The 25,192-nt window shown below is 39.9% G+C and overlaps 1 protein-coding gene across 2 annotated transcripts in view; it reads left to right on the top strand.

The window, feature by feature from the left end:
- The window catches only part of si:dkey-237h12.3 (teneurin-3), a 144,197-nt gene that overhangs the window by 56,836 nt on the left and 62,169 nt on the right, over nucleotides 1–25,192 (top strand). For both annotated transcript variants that reach the window (XM_042418562.1, XM_042418561.1), the window contains exons 4-7: nucleotides 3,690–3,915; nucleotides 12,982–13,220; nucleotides 21,032–21,157; nucleotides 22,860–23,074. In XM_042418562.1, coding sequence (XP_042274496.1) covers nucleotides 3,690–3,915; nucleotides 12,982–13,220; nucleotides 21,032–21,157; nucleotides 22,860–23,074 — 806 coding nt within the window. The remainder of the gene's footprint in view (nucleotides 1–3,689; nucleotides 3,916–12,981; nucleotides 13,221–21,031; nucleotides 21,158–22,859; nucleotides 23,075–25,192) is intronic.

Raw genomic sequence — 25,192 nt, 5'->3', positions numbered from 1 at the left:
CCCCCCCCCAAAAAAAAAAACACAAAGCTGCTCCACTATCGCACTTCACTTTGTCATTTCATAACTCAAACACAACATTTCAATTGGAAGACCTCATTTTAAACCCAAAAGCTTTGAGTGATTTTTGCACAGTATACATAGAGTAGGTATAATTCAGCTCATGGGGTTTAACATTTCCTCAGTCCATTGTGGGATTATGCAGTCAGATTTGCTGCATGTTAAATTCCATGCCTTTGAGGGTTTCGGGAGGCAGTGTTTCCAGAATGCTCAGCATGTGCTTTCACCTAAAAACACAATTCATTTGAGGCATGCCTTTTAGCGCATCGATTCATCAGAAAGTCATTCAGGATTGACATAAATTCATAATAGTTAGAGTGTTTGAAACTTATATTTGTGCTTGCTGTGTGGACACTATTCCTGCTACATCAACCATAATGTACCTGCACTACATTTTTATGGGTTTGAATTTAGTCAGTGTCATTTTTAAACTCTCAGTACAAGCAGTGCAGCAGGGCTGCCTGCAAACTAAACAAGGACAATCAAGACATCGACTTGCACTATGTCATGTATCTTTATTTGTAATGCGTAATTGCAGAGGACTTTTGTTTACGGGGATTGACTGTTTCACATGTGTGTGTGATAACAAGATGATGTTTGTGCAGGAGAAAAAATTTTATTGTTTTTAAGAGGATGTTGTTGTTATTACAAGTAAATGCCCATTTTATTTGATTACTTGACATTGAACATTAAGCTTGTTTTTTTTATCTTTTCTCCATTGATTTAAAAAAACAACAAAACATCCTTCTCCAAACTTTTACTTCTAAATATTATTCTTTCTGGCCATCAACATTCCACTTCCCTCCATGTTAGAACATTTTTCTGTTTGTCCCCTCTGCTTCCTTTCCCTTTCTCCATCATTGACATTGTACATTTGTGTGAGTGTGTGCTGATTATATGAAAAATGCCTCTGCTGGAAAGTGAAGTGGAGCTCATGGCTGCTGCAGGCTCATATAGTGGAATAAGACCCCGAGGTGAGGTAAAACCAGCCAGTGTTGGTAGATAATCCACATTTCTATTAGCCTACTTAGCACTTTTCTAATAGGGCTCACAGTCTAACCCAGAAGATGAGTGGGATGTCTTGTATTCATTATCACTAAGTCATGGCAGCCTTATATTTTGCAAACGGCAATACCACAGTTGATCTCAGGTAATTCATGTGTTAGGATTTGGAATTGACTTTAAACAAGGTGGTGTGAGGTAATGAGGGGATCATACTTGCTTTTGATCAAACACTAATTACAGTCCACTAAAAGGAAAAACAGCAACCCTCATTTGCATCTGATGATTTTGCTTTTATGGAATTTATAGCTACATGCTGTCGCTGTAATTGCAGTCAGGAATTAATTCATCTTAGACTGGCCTTCTGCACCAGCTCTGTGCACTCTCGTCACACCTGATTGTGTTCCACACCATCTTTATATGTAAGAAGTACATTTATCTGTGTGTCTGTCTGTCTGAAGATAAAGCAGATGTTATAAAAACAAAAAAAAAAAATACCGTTATAAAAACAATAAATTCATGCAAGTAATCAGTCACAAAAATGATTGGTACTGCCTGCCCCTGTTAAAACTTTATTACAGCTGCTGCTGTCCCTGCAATTAACTCACGGAGAGCCGTTTTACTCTCAGTAGTTATTCTTATTACAGTATTCCTTGTATTATATTTCTGATGTATTCCCACATTGAATATGAGCGAGAGATGATCTTAAGTTGTACTAATAGCTTGCATGTACATTAGCCTAAAGGTTTTTAGTAGGGCTGTCAATCAATTAATAAAATGAACTAATTAATTGCACAGTTTGCTGTGATTAATCACGATTAATCCTTTTTTTTTTCTTCTTAATATTGGAGCTTGTAATAATGGATATTAAAATGTAAAATCATGGAAATAATGTAGAATCAACACCAAGGAAGTATATTTCAATTCAAATACTCTGAACACAGATTCTCTCCTGTAGACTACAGACATCCAATAAAACCATCAAGGCCGTTGACTGTCAGCTTGAAAGGCATATTTCTTATGTGCACTAACAGACATAATGACAAAACCCAGGCCTTTATACTGCTAGTTGAATTTCAAAACCATCAATGCCATTAAAATTGGATATCAGCTTAGAAGGCAATAATTTCTTAAATATAAATGATAATTAACAACAATGAATGTATTCCATGTTCAAGTACCAGTTGAATTTCGACAAGGTTCACAATAGTCCATGCAAATATGAAAAAAAGAGCAAGGAAAGATTCTGAATTACACATGGAAGACACAGAGAGAGTTCAAAGGGACCTTTTCCTTTGCCAAAATTTAGCCTAACTTTTGAGCGTTATTTACCCCCCTCCCTTACAAGGTATCACAACATGATTGGTACCAATGGATGCCTCAGGTCGTCTAGTTCCATATCATACCAGTATCTTCACTCTAGCTTTAAAAGCCCAGTACAACCTCTGACAGACACTAATGTGTTAATTGTGTTAATTTTTTAACACGTTAAATATTTCAAATAAATTAAAAAATGAATGTGTTAATATTAACAGCACTAGTTTTTTACCTCAAAGTGGAGGAAATTATTTCCTAGCTCTGAATGGCACACATGTTCACTTTGAGCGTTGTGGAACTGTATGAAAGGCTCATTTGCCTGCATTGAACAGACTGTTTTATGTATAGAAGGACACAGTGAAAAGCCAAAGCCCATAGACAAGGACAACAATCGCATGGCCCTTAAAGGCTCTTTTCAAAACAACTACTAGTGTCCTTTAAATGAAGTTATTCTGTCCAGCCAATTGCAGAGAGCAGATTTTGATCCGCCCACAAGGTCTTCATGCATGGCTGAGAAAGCAAAGGTTAAATCATGCACCAGAACCAACCTCCAGCATTCATCCGCTTCAAATTTAATTCCTGGAGGCTTTATGAAAATTCATGCTGTCAATACAAAATCAACAACGGCTCTCACAAAAACAAAACTCCCATCTTCCTCAATCTTCTCCAAGCCGCTGTAAGGCTAGAAAGACGATACCCATTTGGGGCTCATTGGAGCAAATCAGAATTGTCAGCACTGTGGGTTTTTACCTTTTAAACAGGGAAGATGGATAGATAATTATCACATGCCATTCTGGGGGCCAATTACACAGCTTTGTGTGAAATTGGAAAACCTGTTCTCTCAGAGCTCTAATGGATGTTCTGGTCATTAGTTATTTGAGAGTCTTCTCTGGCTGTAATCAAACGTGAAACATTGCGTTAAGCGCCCATAAAAGAACAGCTGCCTCTCCAAGTGACCTTCTGTTTAAGAGAACCCAACTGTCAGCCGTGTGGCGTTTTGTGACAATTATTATGTGAGTTGCCATAAAAGTGGCTCTTATTTCCCTTCTTCTTGCAGTGGTTGCATCTCATTTTAATGTCTTGCTCTTGGTTATATTTATTTTTCTGGGTCTGTTAGGTGGCTGTATGCTGTCATATCTTACATACACAGCAGATGCATTCTCTTACCCATCTGCTGTCTCTTGGCAATCCATTTTTGTTACTCCGAGTGTAATTTTAATCAGCAAAACACATTTTGCTCGTTAACGATTACATCACCATTAAGAACACCCAAACTAATATAGTGATATCTCTTTCCCTCTGTCTCTCCTCAGGTGACCATCTATCTAGTCAACAAGGCCCACCTCCTCTCCCACCGGCCCCACCTCCACACAAGCAGCATCCGTCCATCACGTCTCTGAGCCGCAGCTCACTGGCCAATCACAGGGGCCCAAGCCCACCGCCCACAGCCGGCCTGGCGGCCGACTTGCAGAGTACGGCGGAATGCGTCCAGCTGCAGGACAGCTGGGTCCTGGGCAGCAATGTGGCCCTGGAGAGCAGGTGAGTGACCCACAATGACCTACAAATTCAGATGCAAGCGGTATCATGAAGCTATTTTCACTGACTGAGAAAACAAAATGATGTGAAATAAATGTGAATAGGCTTCTATAAAGTTAAAAGGCCAAGTTGCCATTTAAAATATTTATTTAGATTTCAGCAAAATGTTGCAACTTTTAAACTGTAATTCCAAGACTTATCCTGTGTCAAATTTTAAAACTTTACATTTTAAAATCATCGAGGGAAATGGTAGTTATAACTGTTTTTCACTCATTTCATTTGAAAGCTGGTTTGCCCCATCTATTAGCCTGTCAAACCTGTTTAATTAGTTACTGGGTCAACAGGTATTGTCCCATATAACATAACACTCACTGTCAGAGATAGAACAGTCACTCAGTCAGTTATCACTGAGGCTGCAGTGTGTTGATATTGACAAACATGACTTGCCAATTATATATTAAGGCTTGTGCTTTCATGGCTTTACCACACCTTTTATAATAATTGGTGTGACCTGCAGAAACTTCAGAGAAGCACACAATATGTATCACACATCTTGACAAGTTGAAGTTCTTTATCAGACAGCGTGAACCTTGGCACACTGTGGCACACTACTTGCTGGAACAACAGATGGGCTGACAACAACTGGGACTGTGGAAAACACTGGGGGTTGACACTGATAAAATAAGAAAATAAAGTGAAAAAAACTAAACAATAATGTGTAACACTGGATGATTTTATTGAAGTTTTTAGTACCATTCTCTGAAACATGAAGGGGGTAGTAAAATGACTCACTCTATGATTTAAAATATTCAAGTGTGGCATGAATATGAAGGTGTTTTCACACCTATAGTTTGTTTGCTTTAGTCCGAATCAGTGGATCAGTTGCTACTTTGTCGCATTTTCCCTTTGGATCAGTTTAGTTTCACATGCAAAATTTCAAGTGAACCAAAATGTATCAACAAAAGCCATGTGGGAGTCACTCCGTTCACTGGTCAGAAATCTTGTGGGGTTGGTGGGCGGAGAAGGGAGAGTGTGTTTTTCTGCTGGGTGATAGCTATCCAAAATGGACCATTGGCAGCAGTGTAATGTAACATAATGAGTGTAGTCGTCAACTCGAGTAACGTTATCTTCACTTCAGCTGGTTCACTGTCTCTCTTCTGTGAAATACAGAGAGGAGTGCAGAGAAGAGAAACTATAGCGTGACCATAAAGGACAACAAAATGCAGTAGACACGCACACTGAGCTGAAATGGAATAAAAGTGCACATAAATTAGGTAAATAACATAAATTAACATATTTTAATTATTTCAGGGGGGCAGGGGTCCTGTTGGGAGGGCGGGCCACCCCTCCAAGGCAATGCTGAGGAAACACGGGGCAGAATTGGCATTTCTTTCTTCATAATTGTGGTCATAATTTGGGCCATACCAAGCCAAAATATGCAAGCAGAATGGCACATTTGAATGCACTTCAATGCAATGGTTAGAGAACAATGTGTTGCTTCACGTTAAGCGAAGAGGACGTGCTGCCTTCAGTCAGCTACAGAGTAGAAGAGAGCACATCTCAGCTGGCTACGGGAGCTGGTTTAATCCAAAAAATGTGCAGCTCTTCCTGCAGTTGGGTTGGATATAGGTTTGACAGCGTTCATACCACAAACGAACCTTACCAGAGTTTGTTTGTAACCGGACCGAGACCTTGTTGAAGATGTGGTCTCGGTCCAGTTGTTTTGTTCCACACACAAGTGCAATTGTTGTGTTAACACCTGCCCAAACGAACCACACCAACAGGGTAAATGCTCCAGGGTTCAATCCAACCAGACTAAACAAGGCAGGTGTGAAAACACCCTTTAAGAGCTTGCCAGTTCAAATCAGAAAGGTTATAACTTAACAAGGAACTTGGTAAACGGATTGTGTGTTATACCAAAAGTTGCTGCGCAAGATACTACTTTGTCATGAAGACTTTTGCCAAGTTTTCTTCCTGAAACATGAGTTACATCTTTCTTAATCAGTGAGCTCAAAATATCCTGGCTAATGAAGTGTGGTACATTGCGCTCTGACTCAGAAATGGCCTTGAGTAGATGACTGCATTCCAGCCTGATATTTCTCTGGCACAGCGTATCCTTTTCCAAAGCTTAGATGAATGTAAACTTTGAATTTCATCTGTGGCAGCATGGAGTAACAACCTCTTATCTGACTGAATCAACTGGGATATGCGATGACAGTTTCACTTTATAATAACAATAATAATACATTTAATTTATACCGCATTTTTCATTCATGGTGAAACTCAAAGTGCTACAGTAACAGTTAATAACATAGAACACACAATATAAAGAAAATAGTAATACGAGGATGAAAAATCCTTCCTGAACAGAAAGGTACTTTCTGGAGAAGATGTAGTGATTGAATACTAACCGCGCAATGACCTTGAGCTGTCTTAGCTGTATTGACAAAACAATATGTGCACACCTATCATCAGCTGAGGCATAAATCACTATCACCACAGTGGACTCTAAATCAAGTGCTTGTCAGTGGGTGGGAACAGAAGGCTGCTGCGCACCAACGGGGCCAAAAGGGAAGACCTGGTTCACCACATAATTGCAGATGTCAAGAAAACCACCGGGTTGGGAAATGTAAACAGAAGCTCCAGAAAGTATTTATTAGGCTGCCTTCAGGGGGTTTGGGGCCAGAAAAGTCCTGGCACAGCACATACACGGGTGGCCTCAGGTACCGCAGGGGTGCGAATCTCTTCTGAATTCTCTACATCGACATGGATTTTATTTCTGATATGTGGTCACATGTGCAGACAGTAAATTAGTCTGAACAAGGCAGTTGATTAAAAAGTGCCAAATAGAAATCACACTCTTATGATCATGTTTAATATATTTCCTGTGACATGACCTCTTTGAGAATAAAGCACTCATTTGACAGCATTAGCTACTTTTACAGCAATTAGCGGTTATGAATTATGTGTGCATAACCTCCCATAAAAGTGTTGGTCTTCAAAGCGTGCTAATTTGACTCAATACCAACTAGCTTTCACTGTGAATAGCTTTCAGTGTTCTTTTAAATGACTGAAGTGCTGCACTCACTAACTACTGTTCATTATTATATGGTGAGTGAGTAAAGTCACTTTTCTTGCTGTGATCACACTGGCAAAGCTGTGTCAAAAAACTAAGTTTGATTTTGGCTCATTTACTACATTAGTTTAAAAAGATCAGACCTGGAGACAAATGAAGCCATCTTTAATAGCTCAGAAGAGAAAAAAAAAAACAACTAATGAAGCAAACATCAATTAGTATTGCAGCTTGGAAACAGTTGTATATTGGTTGGTAAAACAAAAATGTTTAACAAAAAGTCCAAACTTACAAGATGATGACAGACATAGGATCGGGAGATGCTCGGACGACAAACAATGTGTCAGGAGTTGTCTTCTGTTGAGGTGAGGAATACAGGTTTTTCCACTTCAGATACATTGTATGAAATTATTTCACTTTCAGCTTTTGTTCTGCCTTATGCTAAGTAAGACTATTCCATTTAAAGGGCTCAATTAGTCGGCAGCAGAGCTGTGTTACTGCTTGCGGTTCGCTGCTATTCTCAAGTGCTGAGAAGACATTCAGATCTTTAAACTGCGTGGAGTACTTTTAATAAACCCCTCAGGTTTCCCTTACTAACCACTTGGCTACACTGAAATAGATTTTTTTTGTGGTATTTTCAATTAGAAATATTCCCTTGAATTTCATTATAAATTGAATTGTCATGGCCCTTGAGAGACCAGTGCACATATACGGTAATTATTCTTGAGCAGTACCTAATCCTTTGTCTAAAATAGACTATAGCACTACTGTATGTGTGAATTTGTATTTTTGACACCTCTATGGCACATGCTATGAGTTCTATAAGTGCTCCACTGGATAAGATACAGGTGGGTGTCTGCCCTTACACATATATGTCCTTTGGAGTACGCTTCAGTATTTTTTCACTTAGATTCCATGAGATTCGGCTAGAATAGTCGTTATGACATTTCAGAATGAGTCTTTTGAAGGCCTGCCCAGTCACACGTTGCAGTTATAAATGTACTGTCAATCCTCATTGGATTCATGTGTCAAGGGAGTCCTTTGGTGAAATGAAATTATGTGTCGTCTCAAAAATCATCATGTGGTACAGTGTCCCACGGACAGTACACTTTCCATCAGGAAAATGTGTCAGAATTTTGTGCTCAGGGGTGAAAAAGAATAGCAGAGGTAATCCATGTAACATTCGTTTGTGTGTGTGTGTGTGTGTAGTTGTTTGTGTGGGATACATATGTAAATCATGAGTCAGATGGTCATGCTTCACATCAGAGGAGGAAAACTGAACTTTTTTTTCTTTTCTTTTTTGTACACTAGCCACAGTGTCAGGATCGCACCATGGCTAATTAGTCATGTGTACAATACCAGCCAACTCGCTCTTTGGAATAGAAAGGATCTTGCAGTGATGACTGGTTACCTGCCAAAGTGGATGGTGCTGTAGACAAAGTGATAATCCTCAAGACGTTTTTTTTTTTTTTCTTTCTTTTTTTGTGTGTTTTCCTTTTAATTTATTTTGCCAACATCTTTATTGCTAGGCACACATTTATGTGGTGATTTCAGAGTTCTGTAATATTTTCCTTTTATTTTAGGCCACTGAATAAACCTCTGTTGCTGCTGCTGGAAGCATGAAATGTATCTCTTCCAGATGGGTTTTGCAAGCAAATATAAAAAGTTTCATAAACAGAGGAAAGACAGCAAGCAGTAAACTAAAAAGTCATTACACATTACAAATCTAACCTGCAGCAAATAAAACACGCCAGCATTTGGGCTTGAAGTTGCATATTGTCTCTCAAGCCTAAGCCACAGAGTAACTGTCACAAGCCTAGAGTTAGACTCCCAAAACCATCTTAAACATATATACATAAGAGCTGAGCACTTCTTACGCCAAACCTAATCAAACTCGTTAAATATAATAAATTCTCTGTGCAAACAATCTGAGCACTCAGAGAGAGCAATTTAAGATGGCACCACGCTGTTCTCCACGAGCAGGATGGCACAAAAAGCACGGTGGCACTGAAATACCATCACACGGGCGCAGAGTTAGCTGTACCAGAATAGCACCCGCTAGCAGGCCCCCCGTTGAGAGGGCAGGTGGTGATCTGGGGGAGAGTGGCGGTGACAGCAGCGAGTGTGAAAACGAAGTCACTGTGATGCCGCACCACATCTGTAGTCTTTTTTTTTTTTTTCGGCCGCAGATTAAAGCACCCTGATTATTCCTGCTCTCACCTTGAAATGCTAATGCTAACACAGAACAGCGGCTAATAGGCAGATTACATATTCCAAGGGCTTCGATTCGCATTGTTTCTAGTGTGCTCTCTCACCCCTCCAGCTGGAGCTTAGCAGTAGATAAATCCACCCACTCACTGTTTAGTCTTTTGTCCTCTGTGAGGATGTTTTCAAATGTCATCCTGATGACAAGCAATGTTGTGAGTGCAGGATGGCTGCTGCTTTTGTGTTACAGGCTTCTCAATGGGACAGACAGGCGTGCACGCAAGCAGACGGCGATCACACTGACACACGGCCATTCATTTGCTTTCTTTCCCTCTCAGTCTCACACTTTCCTGATTGTCTCTTCTCCTTCTCAGTCTCCCTCACTCACAGCATACCACATTGCTATCACTGGGGCTGGCTGGATTAGCATAGTAATGTGCCTTGTTGCATCACACTGGCTGTAATCAATTACAGCCGGTCATCCAGTGTGTATAGCTGCAGACATTTACACTGGTCTGCTGTTTGTTAATCATGTCCAACAGCATTTCATCTTTAGACCCCTTCAGTCTACTCTTTAGATAAAAGAAAAAAAAAAAAGCTGGCATGAAAAACATCAGCACCAGAATTACTTTAAATGCTGAATGCAATAAATGTCCAGCCCAGGAATTTGTCTCGGTGACGCTGGTACACACAGATTCTGACAACTTTCAGTTTCATTCTACATTCTCATGTACAAAGCGAAAGGATATAAATGACTGAAATATAGCTGACTTTCTAGCTTTTAACCACCAACGGCGTGCCATATGTTTCTGGTAATAATATGTGCAATCAAATTCTTCAATCTTTCATTATGCACCTCTAAATAGTGCAAATAAACACTATTTTATGGTTTGTTTACATAAATTTCTATTTTAAATATTTACAAGGACCTTCTATTGCTTAACAGTTGGAAATATTATGCGCTCTCTTACAGTTTTCAGTATAACCAAAGTCTCTCCAGCACTGTAGCATTATGTACTCATATCTTTGCATAAATAAGAATTTAGGTAGATTTGAGACATTTATTTACAGGCAGGAACTGTCTCCAGATCATCTCTGCAACTTGCAATGGGTATTCACCTTTCCCAAATAGAGTACATACCCCTCCCCATACACACACACACACACGCACGCACACACACATATGTCCACATCCCTTTCTGTCTACCTCATCAAATTGCATCCACTTAAACTTAACTCCCCAGATAGCCGTGTCTATTTGCCGGTGTGTCTGACTACACGTCTGCCGCCTCCAACGTTGTGCAAGTTTTGACCTCAATTCATACCCAACTGCGTATTACAGAGTCTGCCGCAGCTACAGTACAGATTGTTCCAGATTGAGGAATCTGAACTTCTCCATGTTGCAGACACTCAGAGCATTGTCATTCCAACTGTGACACACCGTAACCTTTAAATGGAATCCCTGTCTGTCCATGACAGCACATGGTAATCGGGGCATCGAGGAGACAGACGATCCAAATCTGACATTTGTTCTCTTAGTCAAGAATTGATCAGAGGGAAGTTTTAGCCCAGAGATATCCTCACAGGAGATAGGAAGTAGCTGAAATATCAGCAATGGGGCTGAAATATGAGCAATGCCTGATGGTGAAGGTTTATCTTGTGTCTGTCTTTGTAGAACAAATCTGTTAAAAACTGCATCCTACAAGTATCTGATTAACTTCACTTGGCATGTATTTGGACCGCTGATTCCCCCGAAGTGGAAAGCCCTCAGAAACAACATTAAGTCTGACTAAAAGAATATTACAGCTAATGAAACTGTTTAAGGTGTATTTAGAGCTTCCCTAAACCATGTTGACCCACCATACCTATCACATACTCAGGGAAACCCTGATTTGTGAGTCACTATATGGATTTTTCAGTCCTTAACTGCTCAGCTTCAGATTATGCACCTAATTAGCTGTTCTCAAGATCTTTCAGCACAAATTCACAATCAGGATTAAAAAGGCCTTTACAAAACTTACATAGGGACTTCACAGCTGCTGCACAAATAATTGATGCGCAAACACTGCTTTATCAGTTTATTTGTGTATTTAAATTAGCAGTTACCCTGGCAACCACTTCTCCAGTGATCTATAGAACACATAAAACACCAACAAATCGACTCTTGTTTAAAACGTTGTGTGAAATGTTTAGCAGTAAGAAAAAGATGCAAGAGCAAGAAAAGAAGACTGTACTTTCATCTGTCCTCTCTGGGTTGTTTTAAACTCCTTGACCTTGCCTTTTATAGAGTTTGTTGTAAAGCACTTTTGACTTGAACTCTGATAACTGCAGATCACTGGAGAGTCAACCTGGACAAGGATGTGAAATTGCAGGCCCCACTTTATTTACTCTATGTTGTGGTGTTATTGAGCAAGGCACTTAAGCCCCAACTGTTCCAATTGAACCTTTATGACTGTGATGGCTCCGAGCATGTACTCTAAAGGCTGGTGTATACTCCATCTGAACTGCTTGTTGGACGCACAAATGTCTTGGTAAACCTTGTCCCCCCGCAGCTTTCTGGTATTGAATTAGGGAAGGCTGTGTCCAACAATTTCTGTAACTTTTTGAAACACACAAACCCGACACTCAAATCCACTTCATGCTAAGATTGGCCAGGCGTGCGGATGTGAGAAAGGGTTTGGATTTCTCTCTCAAGGTCTCTTTTATCATTCTTTATACAACACTTTACACGTGAACAACCAAGCACAGCACTATGAATTCCTTCCAGGAGAGACTGTCTGGAGATGTATCCTCGTATTTAAATTCTATTGTGTCTCTATGATGTCTAGCTTTTCATTCCTCCCTCAATTGAGGCTGTTGAGAATAACTATAAACACATTTGATTTCCAACGGTCGTACCACGCTTCTGCTTTTTTTTTCCGAGCATATCCCGACTCACTGTGTGTAACTGTGAGAGTGAAGGTGAGTTTTTGTGCACAGCAAATCTCACCGGATTAGTAAAGGTTAAAAACAGTGTTACACACATAGTTTAGTGTAAATATGATGATGATTTCTGTTAATTATCCTAAAAAATATATATATTTTTTGTTTGTTTTTTCAATGTTAATTTGTTTTTAATTTGTTTTATTTTCTCCATGAGCAGACAAAGTGTTTCACAATTAAATTGTACAGTTCTGGACTGAATGAAAATTTGCAATGCATGGTCAATCTGTCCAATTTCCTTGGCTGTCCTCAGAAGCCTGGAGGCATTTGGGTATTAATCTCTAAGTAGTGGCAAGAGTGGCAACAAGGCTTAATTCATTTACTTAAGAGCTTTTCACAAGGGGTTTAAAAGTTAATAGGACGATCACTCCGTAGTGCATTTGATTAAACCCTCTTAATTACCCCAGGTATAATGGGCTATTAGCAAAGGCCCAGTTGTAAAAGGGCAAGTGGGAGATGATTGTTTTTATGAGGTACTTTTTGTTCACCTCTTTCAATGTCAGGATTATACTGGATATTGTATTATAACCCAGTTCCTGTTACAGAGTGATACACAAGGGAGTTTCAGTATTGCAGGATATATTGTATTTTGGTGATTTTTTCTTTTTTTGGAATTTGACCCTTTGAATTTAATTTGGACATGCTTTAAGCTATTAACAAATTGGAGTTTGTTATCCCGCTAAAGAACCTTTTGACTAGGAGGACCACATTGGCTTCTGACTTTAGAAGCTGTTTTTAACCATCACTCGTTTATAGCTCTTCTTATGCAAAGCTGCTTTCCTCTAATTCTTTTTTTTTTCTTCCCACAGGCACTTTCTTTTTAAAACGGGCACAGGAACGACACCTTTCTTTGGCGCAGCAGCCCCTGGTTACACCATGGCAACGGGAACGGTATACTCCACACCGGCGCGCCCTTTGCCCAGAAACAGCCTCTCCAGAGGGGCTTTCAAGTTCAAGAAGTCACCAAAACATTGCTCTTGGAAGTGCACCGCCCTGATCGCTGTGGGCATAGCCGTTGTGCTGTCCATCATTCTCTGCTATTGCATAGGTAAGCCAATGTTCAGACTCCCTGTTTGACAGGTTTTGAAATCTAATTTTCATCATATACTGACGACTTGCTTCACAGACTACGGGATATTATTAAAGATCATCTTTCTTAAGGGAGTTACACACCAGCTACCTTTGTTTCTTACACACACACACACACACACACACACACACATACACACACTTATGTTCAGAGCAATAGACTTCAGACTTGGACTCGAGTTATAGTTACAGTATGTTACAAAAAAGAGGACTTACTTGGGACTTAACTTTCTGAAGACTGGACTTGATAGGACTTGAAACCCTGGAACGATAAAGATAAAAAAAGATAACAGTAAGTGCCTCCATGTTTAATATTTAGGCACATGCATAGATGGGTCTCAGTTATGTAAAGAAATACTATTATATGGGGTTATTTTTTCACTTCAATCGATCAATGGTTTGGTCTATAAAATGTAAGAAAATAAATAAAAAGTTAAAAGTATAATGGTTAAGTAAAAAAAAAAAAGTTGATTCATCTTTTGTCAAATTAATAATCGTTTCATCGACTAATTGTTTGAGCTCTGCTATTAACTAAGCTTTGAGAGCCACATGATTTTAATTGTCAGCACTGAAAGTCTTTTGATCTTGACTTGCAATTTTCTTATGAAGACGTGTGATTTTTTACTTGAACTTCTCCCAAAAGCGATTTTGGAAACAACTCTGCTCATGTCTCTCCATCTGTCTCTGTCACAGATGCACACCAGGGCTCGCTTTTATTTTCAAAGCACACACATACTCTGACTTTTCCCCAAACCTCCTCCCCAATTCTTCATCTGAAGAGCCGAAGGCACACTCACAACCCCAGATATTTTGGGATGAACACTGGTACCCATCAAGGACCAAAAGTTCCCAGTGGTTATCTGAAGTACCAAATTTTGGGTTAATCAGCCTGAATATCTTACTATCTGAGCCTTGCATGAGGTTGTTTTTTGTTAAGAATGACAAAGATATTGTGGAAGTAGTACAAATATATGGGATGTTTACATCTTAATACTGTTAAATTTGAAAGAAATCAACCTTCTAGCCAGACAAAATTAACTACACAACAAGGCTTGGACTAAATATTGCAACTAAATACTTTTTGTTATTGTGTGATGTGGAGGCAGCAGGAGCCGTCACCCAGGTACATGAAAACCTGTAGTTTTTGTGGCAGAAGTAACGTTTTTCTTTCAGTCTTAGGAAAGAAAACATGACTCCATTATCTGCAGTGGCATTGGACAATCTTTAACATGTCATTCGGTCAAACGGAACAAATGATAGACAAGCTGCCCGGAGTGAATGGAGCTGGCATGCCTCTTAATCTGTATGAAGTTTGATCTCTGCTAGGAGTATTTCTATTTCACTGCCTTTTCCTTTTTACAGAAATTGCAGATGTCCTGATATGATTCAGTTGCATTTGTCTCACTAAGCCTTCAGTCAGATATGCAGACATGACCTCAGTGCAGTTTCCAATGAGACATTCCTGTCTGTTTCCCTTTTGACAGGGGGCTGTGCATCATCCCAACACTTCTGATCCCTAGTTCACAGAACGACAGCCCATCCATATCTTCGGGGGTTCCTGTTATAAAACACTGGCAGGGAGGTTCAAATGGCCAGCACAGATGGCAACATCAAAATGAAACACAAGTTGAGGAGCTGAACTCTTGTAACAAAGGAAACAGTCCCAAACACTTTAACTTAAAAGAAGACCTTGGTCCATAAAGGCTTTGTTGTACTAGAACCAAACAGGAAATGATTTTATCTCAGTCAGGAAGATAAAATAATGCGTATCCTCTCCCCCTCCTTTGAGAATTATTTCCTATGAGACGGATTTCAAACACTTTTTTTACAGCGTGTGTCAAAGCTGACTTCTCGCTAACCTTTAGAATCTTGACCACAGCAATAAACCCGTTACAGATTCATCTCTGCTTATGCCCTCCCTTGTCATCCAAGCCCTTAATCTTGCACTGTGCCTTTCCCCCTGAGCGGATATATAAGTATTCATCCTGCTTGGAGGCAGAGGAAATGTGACACAGTTGTATAAGGAGAAATATGGCGTTGTTGGGAAGATCCTATAACCAGTGTTTTATTGGTGAATAGAGAGGGGACTGCTCTCTTGGAGGAGAGGTCATAAATGCGCTATATTAATATCAATATTTAAAATCCCTTTATGTACTTAACTGTTTTGTTACTTGTTGTCATTCATGATCTGATATCATAAAATGAAGCTTGTACATGTTCGGTTTTTTTTGACATTGTCAGAAAAGTGATAATTCTATAATTCTACTTTATGTTTACTATTGATACCCACTACGTATTCAATATAATACAGTGCATTATATTGAATGGTGTTCCTAATAACATACACGGGGGGACAAAATCAATAATAAACATGAAATAGAATTATCACCTTTCTGACAATGTCAACAAAAACTGAAAATGTGTAAGCGTTGTAAAAGTAGAATTTATGGCAGAGCTGTTGTACTGAATTGCATCAGATTGTACAGGTGTTCCTAATGAACTGGCTGGTGATATATATATATATATATATTTTTTTTTTTTTTTTACTGTACCTGCTCCTCTCTGTGTAGGAATCAGTTGCTATTTTTATTTGTACTTCAGCTCATGACAGATCTTCTCAGTTTACACAGGGAAAACATGCAGGGACAGTCAGTCACTTGTTCAGCTGTAGTCACTAACAGTTCTAGCAGATTGGTTTCATTTACAACTTTTCATCCCAACAATCTCCAACTTGTTTAACTGTAGACCTGTCAGATGTTTGCGAATTATATTTTTGGCCCAATTCCAGGGTGTGTGTCCGGTGCTTCAGCTGATTTGGTGTGTGTGCGCGTTAAAAGTATACTATGCAGGATTTTCCTAAAAAAAACCCAACAATGCACTGACACATACAAAAGTAATCCCTCTCAATCATTACTTTTGACCCACGTGTGGCGCTGTATTTGTCTGCAGAGTCCCTGTCCTCTGCCTGTATTTTCTTATTATTTTGCTGTGTTCAGGAAGCTTCTTAGCGTCAACCTTTGGGCAGTGGATGTGTAGCCCCCAGCCAATAACAGTGCGCAGGGTATGAGGTCAGGAGTCATAGCTTAGCGACCAGCTTACATCACTGTCTCCGTCTCTCTCCTCTGCTCCGCTCTGCTCTCTGTCTCTGTGTCATAGATATATAAAGAGCTGCAAGTCTCTGTGTCCGCTTGACCGAGGGCAGGCCTGAGCTCCACACACACACACACAGAGCTGAGAGGCCACAGCAGACAAGAAGAAGCTCTGCATTCACACAAAATCCGGCAATGCGGCACCTTCCCACAGGGTTGTGCGGAGGTGTGGGCATGTTTATTTGTGCTTTAGAACATAACCGCTGTGAAACAATCCGAAAATAAGGTTTTATTGATCGGATTTCATGGCTTTGTTCTTCATTCACTCTCTAGCTCACTCAACCACCACTGCTCTCTCTCTCTTTCTCTCTCGCGCTCTCCAGGGAGGAGGGGCCGACTTTGAATGCTGTGTGTTTACAAACACCAACTGACAAATCCTGCATAGTGTACCTTTAAACAGATGCAGCCCTTTGCCACTTGCCTCAGGTGTCTGAGAGTGTTTTCACCACTTCTCTCTTTCATCAGCCGCCAATTCACCTGCCAGGTGCAATGACTCAAATAGCTACAATTTGCACTCATACTTTAATACTGTTCTACTGTCAGCTCACACACTCCTATTAGCAAAAAGACAAACACAGGCACATCTGCATCTGTTATGTTAAAATGCGACTGTTTTTGAAGCTTATTGTATCAGCGTGAGACTAATATACCTCACAATATTTTATACATTCAGAATTTATTAAATTAATATCAAGGATTCCATCCTCACAAAAAGAACAGTCACAAAACTGGACCCTGGCTGACTGACAACAGCAGCTCCTTTTATTCAAATGAGGCAAACGTGCTGAGGTGAAGCTTTCCAGTTCCAGTTCTGCAAACTGGCCTGATTGGAAGGATTTCAGCGATTGTTCAGATAACAGGGAAGCCAATCAGGATCAAGTCCAGCTTTTATGCTCTGATTAGATCCAGAAACAGCATGTGGATTTTTTGGAAATGCACTTTGAATTAAACTGCACAAACAAAACCAAATGCTAACAGTGTCCTCATGTTTGATAAAAATGTTTATGAAGAGAAGATAATAGACTTTCTGTCTGCGAATCTCTTACAAATATAGAGAATACTTCAACTAAATACTGTCTTTAAAATCAAGCATGAATCATTTTGTATCATCAGTTGCTTTGTAAAAGTGCATCTCACAGATTTCTAGTTTGTAATATCATTAAAATTAAACTTATCAGAAATGGAGAAACATCTTTTTAGGGTTATTCATGTGTTTTTCATTGAATGCTAGTAGATATATATGATGCTTGTGGAATTATTAACAGAGTGGGAACTCCTGGTTTTAATAATGCTGTTGCCAGAGGAAAGTGGACGGTACAGGTGGCTCCACTCAAGATCACTTATCTGATATTAATACTAATAAGAAAATCTAGAGACTAACACACACTGAGCTTTTTCAAGCTTGTCGCAGGACAAGAAAAACAAATCCTGTCTTGTTCGATCTTGTGGTATAGATGTTGTCAATCCATTTGAGGTTTTTTGGCGACACTATCCATGAGAACAGCAACATCTCAGCCATACTCTGAGCCGTGCAGCTTATTTGGAGGGGTCCCTCAGGCAGGTTCCAGCATAAAACAATGTTTATCTCAATAATTTTGAGGCTGTTCAGCTCCAAGTTGTTGTTGGCACACCGTGACTCCAGATGGGCCACCTCTCTCTGTTAAATGGACTAATTATTCTTGGTGACGATGGCCATCAGCATGGTGTCATCTGCATATTTTAACAGGAAACACTTTAAAGGTTTTATACCCATTTATGTTTTCTAATGCCCTAGGTTGCTTATCTGAAAATTATTATTAATTTGACCTATAAGGAAGAGAAACAGCTTACATCTACACCGTAATCAGCATTGTATTTTCCTGGTAACACCACCACCAAGAATCACATGAACAACATTGGAGAATTTGCTGTGAGAGCAGCCAGGAGGATTTTCTGGGGCTCATGTTACATTTTCTGGTGCAGAAGTGTTTGTACTTCTGTGCACTCAAGACCATGTGGGCGTCAGAGCTCAAACAAACATGTTGTGAACTTGTAAATTCAACCTCCAATTCATCATCATTGGAGGTCTTCCACAAGGCACATCAAAGATTAAAGGCTAGGTTTTCCAGCTTCTTCCTCACGGCCCGTACATATTAATTGAACTGGCCTAGGTTACAGGAATAACTTATGCAAATTCATAAACTGAGGGTTATTCACCTCAAAGCAATTTGTTGATGAGGTAAGTGGGGATTCAGGCCCTGGTGTGCTAAGAGCAGTGAAGAGGGGACAGATCTTGGTGGTTCTGTGGCGCGTGTGATACACAAGAGCCCACCGCCACATGCAATTTCCTTTCTGTTGGAAAGTCAGTGATACTGGGAGACAGGAATGCACTGTGTGTTTGCTGTGGAGTGTCTCTAGACTGATCATGTTAAGTGAAGGAGAGTGTAACATCAGGAGCCAAGCCTGTCGAGGTGTTTTCTCAGACAGTGAGACTTGTATCAAGGCAAGTCTCATTTATTTTTAAGGTTGAAAAACAAAATTTAAAAAAGCACATTACATGTTCTTAAGCTAAGAGGCAACAACCCCTTGTGTGTGAATGTACTGTTTGTCAGATCTCCTTTTCCTGTCTTCTGCTTGTCACCTTCAAAAGCGATTTTTCTCTGAACATGAAAAGGGTTCATTTTCCAAAATACTTCATGCAAATTTTGTAAACACAGGTTTTGTTCGGTAAAAGATTACACTACCTTTTATTCTTTAAGTGATACCTTAACCTGCTTGCTTTAATTTCATGCTGTCAGTCATTTTGCCAGAGTAGGTGTCACTTTCTTATGAAGAGGGTGTTTCATTTTGGGTTAAAGCTGCATGTCCTCAGTTAATCCTTGCAATATGGGACACAGCTCAACAGACAGTTGTTGTAGGATTCTGGGGTATTTCCTCAGTTAAAAGCCACCAGCACATTAGATATGAGGATATTTACAGTTTTACTATAGAAAGGAGAATGTACTGTGTGTTTGGATCCGTGGATCATTGGTAACAAATGATCTGATTGTTGGAAAATTATGCCAACCTGCAAAACATGTCCATGTTGCCAGTGCATTTGCAAATCTGCACTGAGAATGATCTGTATCTGGTTGAAGATGGAGAAAGATTCAGAAAAGTTTTTAAAAAAATATCTCAGTGAAGACATAGTGACCAAAGCTGTAGCTCACCATGTTATAAATAGCAATAGGAAATCTCATTGACGTAACATATAAATGCGCAACAAAAAAAGGAATGAAAGTTTACAGATCACTCAGGTTTTCACATTAGGGGGTGGGGGGGGCGCTGTCAGACTAGTCCATTCAGAGTGTTTAGAAAAGTCAGACTTGTCAAAAATATTGATGGACCAGTCAGCATCCATTTCTGTTGCCGGTTTGCTTCACAGGCAACAGAAATGGAGCTTGACACTGAGGGTGATGTTGGCTGAATGTACCGGGTAGCTAAACATAGTCACTCAATGTTAAGTCTGCATTATTTGATTAGATTTTAAGGCTACGTTGTATGCGTTCATTTGATCTACCAAGGACAGTGCTGTGTGTATTGACACTAAGCTGATGCCAAGTATATTCATTAGCAGGCTTTAAACAAAAGACACCCTATTTCTTAACAAAGTACCGATTGATACACTGTCCGTACTAGTGTGCCATCACTCTTTTGGTCTCCTTCACATTTGATATTCTCCCTGGCCCCACATCAACCTCTCAAGTTATTTGCTGCAGTCGATATCCATCTTAACAGCGAGCGACGGGTGTTGGCGAAAAGTTCCTCCCGCAGATCAAATGGTCGGAAATCAAGATGCTTCCTCAGCATGTTTCCTGGCTGGTGACTTTGAAGGAGATTGGCCCTCTCGCTGTGCTCACAGAAGCACCTCAGTTTCCCAAAACAACAAGAACACAGTTTGATTGCATCCAATACTGTGACAATAAAGCAGGTTGGCTGAATGAAAGCCAGACACAGTTTAGTTATGTAAGAGAACCAGAGGAGTGTTGCAGCTTCTTACCCTCTCACTTCCACCTCCTGCTGTGACTGACTGTCTCAATACACTGCCTTACACTTTCTTAAAAGTCTCTCACTCTGTCATTTCCTCCATTTTACTTGTTCACACACATGTCGCTATGTCTTTGTATCCTTCTTGCTTTGTATTAGACTTGGAGAGTTCAAGACTTTCCCATTGTTTGTCATCTACTTGTCTGTAGTGAAAGCTTTGTGTCAAAATAGAAATTCTGCCCACTGCTCTCTTTGATACAGTGGCTGTTTGTGTGCAGACACTCTGGCACGTTAATGAACAGCAGTCCCCTAGGAAACATGCTGGAGCAACAGGGTTCCTACGTATCGATTGAAATGACTTTGTCTGGCCTCTATCATTGCTGTGTTTACACAAAAGCCACCCATGGCAGAGTAGCCATAAAAAAAAAATGTGAATTGAAATGTTTGAAGTTAAACTGTTGGGTTTTTGTTTTTTTTTTTGCTTGCACTAGATCCAACCATTGTCCTCTCCCACAGGTCTTTTGTGCTTAAGTGACTTGATTGTTTTTGTGCGCCTGTTTGCTTATTTGTTTATCCATTTCTACAAGCCCACACAGCTTTTTTGTGTATTTCACAGCAATGCACCTTTTCGGCCTCAATTGGCAGCTCCAAGAGTTGGACAACCAGCCGGCTTTTGAAAACGGAGGAGTTGGGAAGACAGGGCCCACTCAGTCAAGCATAGTGACAGCTCTGGCTGCTGACGGTGAGAAAAAAACGACTGAGTAGTAGCATTAGTGTATTAGTATAAGTATTAGTATTAGTATTAATGTATTTCCAATTAACATTCAAACAAGCCTTTACAGTATTAATACACAAGATGAATCATATTCTATACCATTGGTTTACCTATTACTTAAAAATCATGGTCAAAGCTTTTGGTAGGGCTTTTTGAATATATATATATATTGTACTCTCAGGGTTAAGTCTTTATCTCCAGACATGACATGAAAAGTTTTAAGGGTCATAAAAATACAAATTCATTAAATCAAATGAAGGTCCAAGCGACAGTTGAGAAAGACAAATTGCTACTGCAAAACATTTGGCCTCATGAATGACAGAGTGAAATTTTCGGTGTTTGATGCCCAGTCAGCCTTTTGAGATCTTTCACCTTCTGAATATTAATTGACTGATTCCCGACCGCTTTGTACTGCCTAATCATAATCTTGAACCATTCTGTATTCAACAACAAGCATGCAGGCCATCTCAGCTCACCTTTACAGCAAAAGCCACCAAATTAATCTCTAAGCACACTGCGGTATTTAGAATGCATGGCCATGAAAGCATTAATTGAGTTGAGTAGGCCAGGCAAAAGCTCAATTATTTAAACTTGGCTAGATTTAAATCCTCATAAGTACTGCTAATTAAGATAGCATGAGGCAGGTTTTGGACTGTTTAAAGGCAATCAATAGCCGGCTATTATTCTCCCCAGAGGTAAACTTGGCTTCCAGTCTCCACTTTGACTGAAGCTAAAGTGACAGGCAATGGCCTCATTACACACACAACGCCGAGGTATGCAAATAATGGAGGTCTGGAGCAAACAGATATAGATACACACACAGCTACAGTATACCCATGTCCACACACTGAATCGCTTCTTAAGAGCAAAGGCTGAGTTTTTATTGTTTTAGGACAGCGCTGCATCATCCACCTAACAAGTTAAAAGTCACTGAGACACTAAATTAAAGAGCATAGCTGTGTTCCCTCTACAGTAGAGCTTTAGGCGTTGATGGCTTAAAAAAACACTTTTCAAATTTTTCTTCTTAACAATGAAATCAGTTCTTGTAATAGCACATTGCAGACTTTAGTTCTTTATGTGAGCATGAGTCATATTAAAAACGGCCATCTTCCCATCTTTTGCACTGTTAGGACACTGTTTAAGGGCATCATTCGCCAAATTGTTTTGATTTGCTGTTATTGCTCTGGCAAGGTAGCGCTCAGTATATCTGACAGATTCCATTTAGACCTTATCTGATATGATGCCTTACTCTATGAGTCACCAGTACCAGAGAAAAGGCGGGTGATGCAGCCAGTTAGAGTCTTATAAAAAGCCAATTATACCCAGTCCTTTTTTTGGTGAGCAGTGCATCATGGGCTAAAGGGAAACATTACTTCTAATCCTATGTTGCATGGCCACCGAAAAGATATGACTACCTTATTGTTACATCTCCGCTTGAATAAAGGAATAATATTATACAGGAAAGCAAAAGATAGGATTCAGCATGTACTGATATCCAGAGATCAAAGACTGACACCGAAACCAATATTACATTTTAGATGTGAGTGTGAAAGTTTTAGCTAATGGCATGAATGTGATGATTGATTTATACCATATCACCTTAAACGTGCTGTTTTAATTCTGTAACACCTGACATGATATCGTTGGGGGATGTGTTTCTGTCTTCTAGGAAGGACTAGCGTGCTTCATCAGGAAAACAACTCCATTGACACTGGACAGGTTGACATAGGGAAGAGAGTGGGTCAGAGTGTCCCACCAGGGGTGTTCTGGCGTTCCCAGCTAAGCATGGAGCAACCACGCTTCCTCAAGTTTAACATCTCGGTACAGAAGAACGCTCTGATTGGAGTCTATGGACGGAAGGGTCTTGCACCATCTCACACTCAGGTAAACTGACTCCTTTGTGCCTCTTTTTAAAGTGCAACTATGTAACATTTGAAAGAAGAAATAACATATTATTGTTCTTACAAATGGAAAATTGAATTCATGAGAAATGCAATGCACCGTTTTCAGCTACAACCTTACTTGAGCTGGTATGACCAGTAGCTTATTTGGCTAATTTTAGTTAAAGTTGGCAAACTTACGATAGCTATTTCTGCGTAACTGACATTACTCAGTCAGTTCATTGGCTTTAAGACTCTCCTGTGCTTGTGCTACTGTAGTACTACAGTTTGTTTTTCATGCATGTCACAGATAAATATTTCAATGGTTTTATCACAAAAGTAAGAAAAAAATCTTTAGAAATGAAGGTAAACTCAATCTGCCACTATCCTGTAATTATCACTTGTGGCAAACTGTCTCAACCACTTTGACATGTCACATAATCACTTGATCCCTTGTTAATATAAAAAAAAATATTAGTTCAGCTTTAATACAGTTAAAAACAACATCAAACAATGCAAATGCATATTATCTAAATTGCTTATCTGCCTATGAGATTCCTTATTACTATTTTGGACATGTATGCATCTTCAAATTAGAAGTGGGCTCCAATTTAGCTTCAGCTTTCTTCTCTCAGCTTCAATTTGTTTGTGTGGGCATGCAATTCTTTCACTTCCACTAAATGTTTGCCATTTGCAAACTGAAGTGTTTCCAAAATGTCTGATGTGTCACTTGAATGACATTTCTGGGCATCCAAATGTCCGACATCTGGTGATGGTGATGGAAGCACTCAGACAATGGCTATTTTCCACCACACTTGACTGTGAAAGCTCTTAGCATCACCTTCTTGACATTCTCTCTTAGTAAAGATGGGCTTCACTCAAGTGTAGACAGTTACGGCCACTCTTTGATGGAAGAAAGTCTGAGGCGAGTGACAACAGGTGAGCTGGATTGCACTTTCAAGGTGAAAAAAGGGAGACCAACAAAATCAAAGACCAAAGGGTACTAATTAACAAAACACTACTTTTATGTCTAAAGCAATTGTTGCACAGACACTCAAGCTTGTCAATGCTGGACACTGTGTCCATTGTGGCCACCTCTAAATTACATTCTGTCCAGGTACCAGGGGCACAAATCAATGCATTTACTTAACTGAGCATGAAAGACTCCAATGAGAGATATTGACTGTTCGTCGTATTCACAGCTTGGAAGACAAGGCAACCATTAAGTGCACCAGCTTTTCTCAAAGATAGACTTCCTCCATCTGCTATTGAGTGTCTGTCTGTGCTGATACAAACCAAACAAATTAGAAAAAACAAAGTTTTGTTGTGTTTTTCTTTGGTATTTGTAGTTGTTATCAAGTGTCAGACAAAGTTCACTCAATCTAAAGGCTGGAGAATTTACAGGCTCTGAGCGTTCCTCCTCTGTCCATGGGGGCATCTGGCGGTCTCTCCACACTTTGTCTCTTAGCTGCTATTCACTGGTATTGTTGGATTGAGACGAGTTGGGTGGGGGGGGCTTCACACCAGCTAATCGAGATGTATGCACTTAGCCAGAAGGTTTAGAGCTTGTGGGATGAACTGTTTTATTACTTCTTCTACAACACAAAGAAGTCAACTTCCGCCAGGTTAATATCCCTCCCTTGCCCCTCTGCTCTACTCAAAGGGGTTTAAATCACAGTGTTGACTTCACCTGCCCCTTGCTTAATGCTCTATTTCCTGTCGTTTGCGAGTCAGCTGAATGGTTGCTGGGGTCCATGTTTGTCACATTCCTGAGCACTAAATCCAGTTTTAATGCATTTCCTTGTCCCTTTCTTTCAGCCATTTTGAAGGCCATTGTGTTTCTATGTGGCTGAATGTTGTGCACATACTGATATTCATTTTTGGCTTTGAGGGAACAGAATAAGTCAGTAATGAGATGACACAAACAAGTGCTTATACAGGTGTTTTGGCTAAATGTTAGCAGATAGTTGCTGAGCCACAGAGCAACACCAACATTCATTTGGAGTTGTGTTTCTGGCCATCTGATGAATGTAGGTACAATATTTACTCTCCTTTTAGCTCTGGTTTGGTCTCCGACAACTCCTGAGAAAATATCTGGCTCTTTAGCAGCTAGAAGTTACCA

This window comes from Thunnus maccoyii, chromosome 8 (assembly GCF_910596095.1).
Source record: "Thunnus maccoyii chromosome 8, fThuMac1.1, whole genome shotgun sequence".
NCBI classification, from domain to species: Eukaryota; Metazoa; Chordata; class Actinopteri; order Scombriformes; family Scombridae; genus Thunnus; species Thunnus maccoyii.
This window is presented reverse-complemented; position numbering and strand designations above follow the sequence as displayed.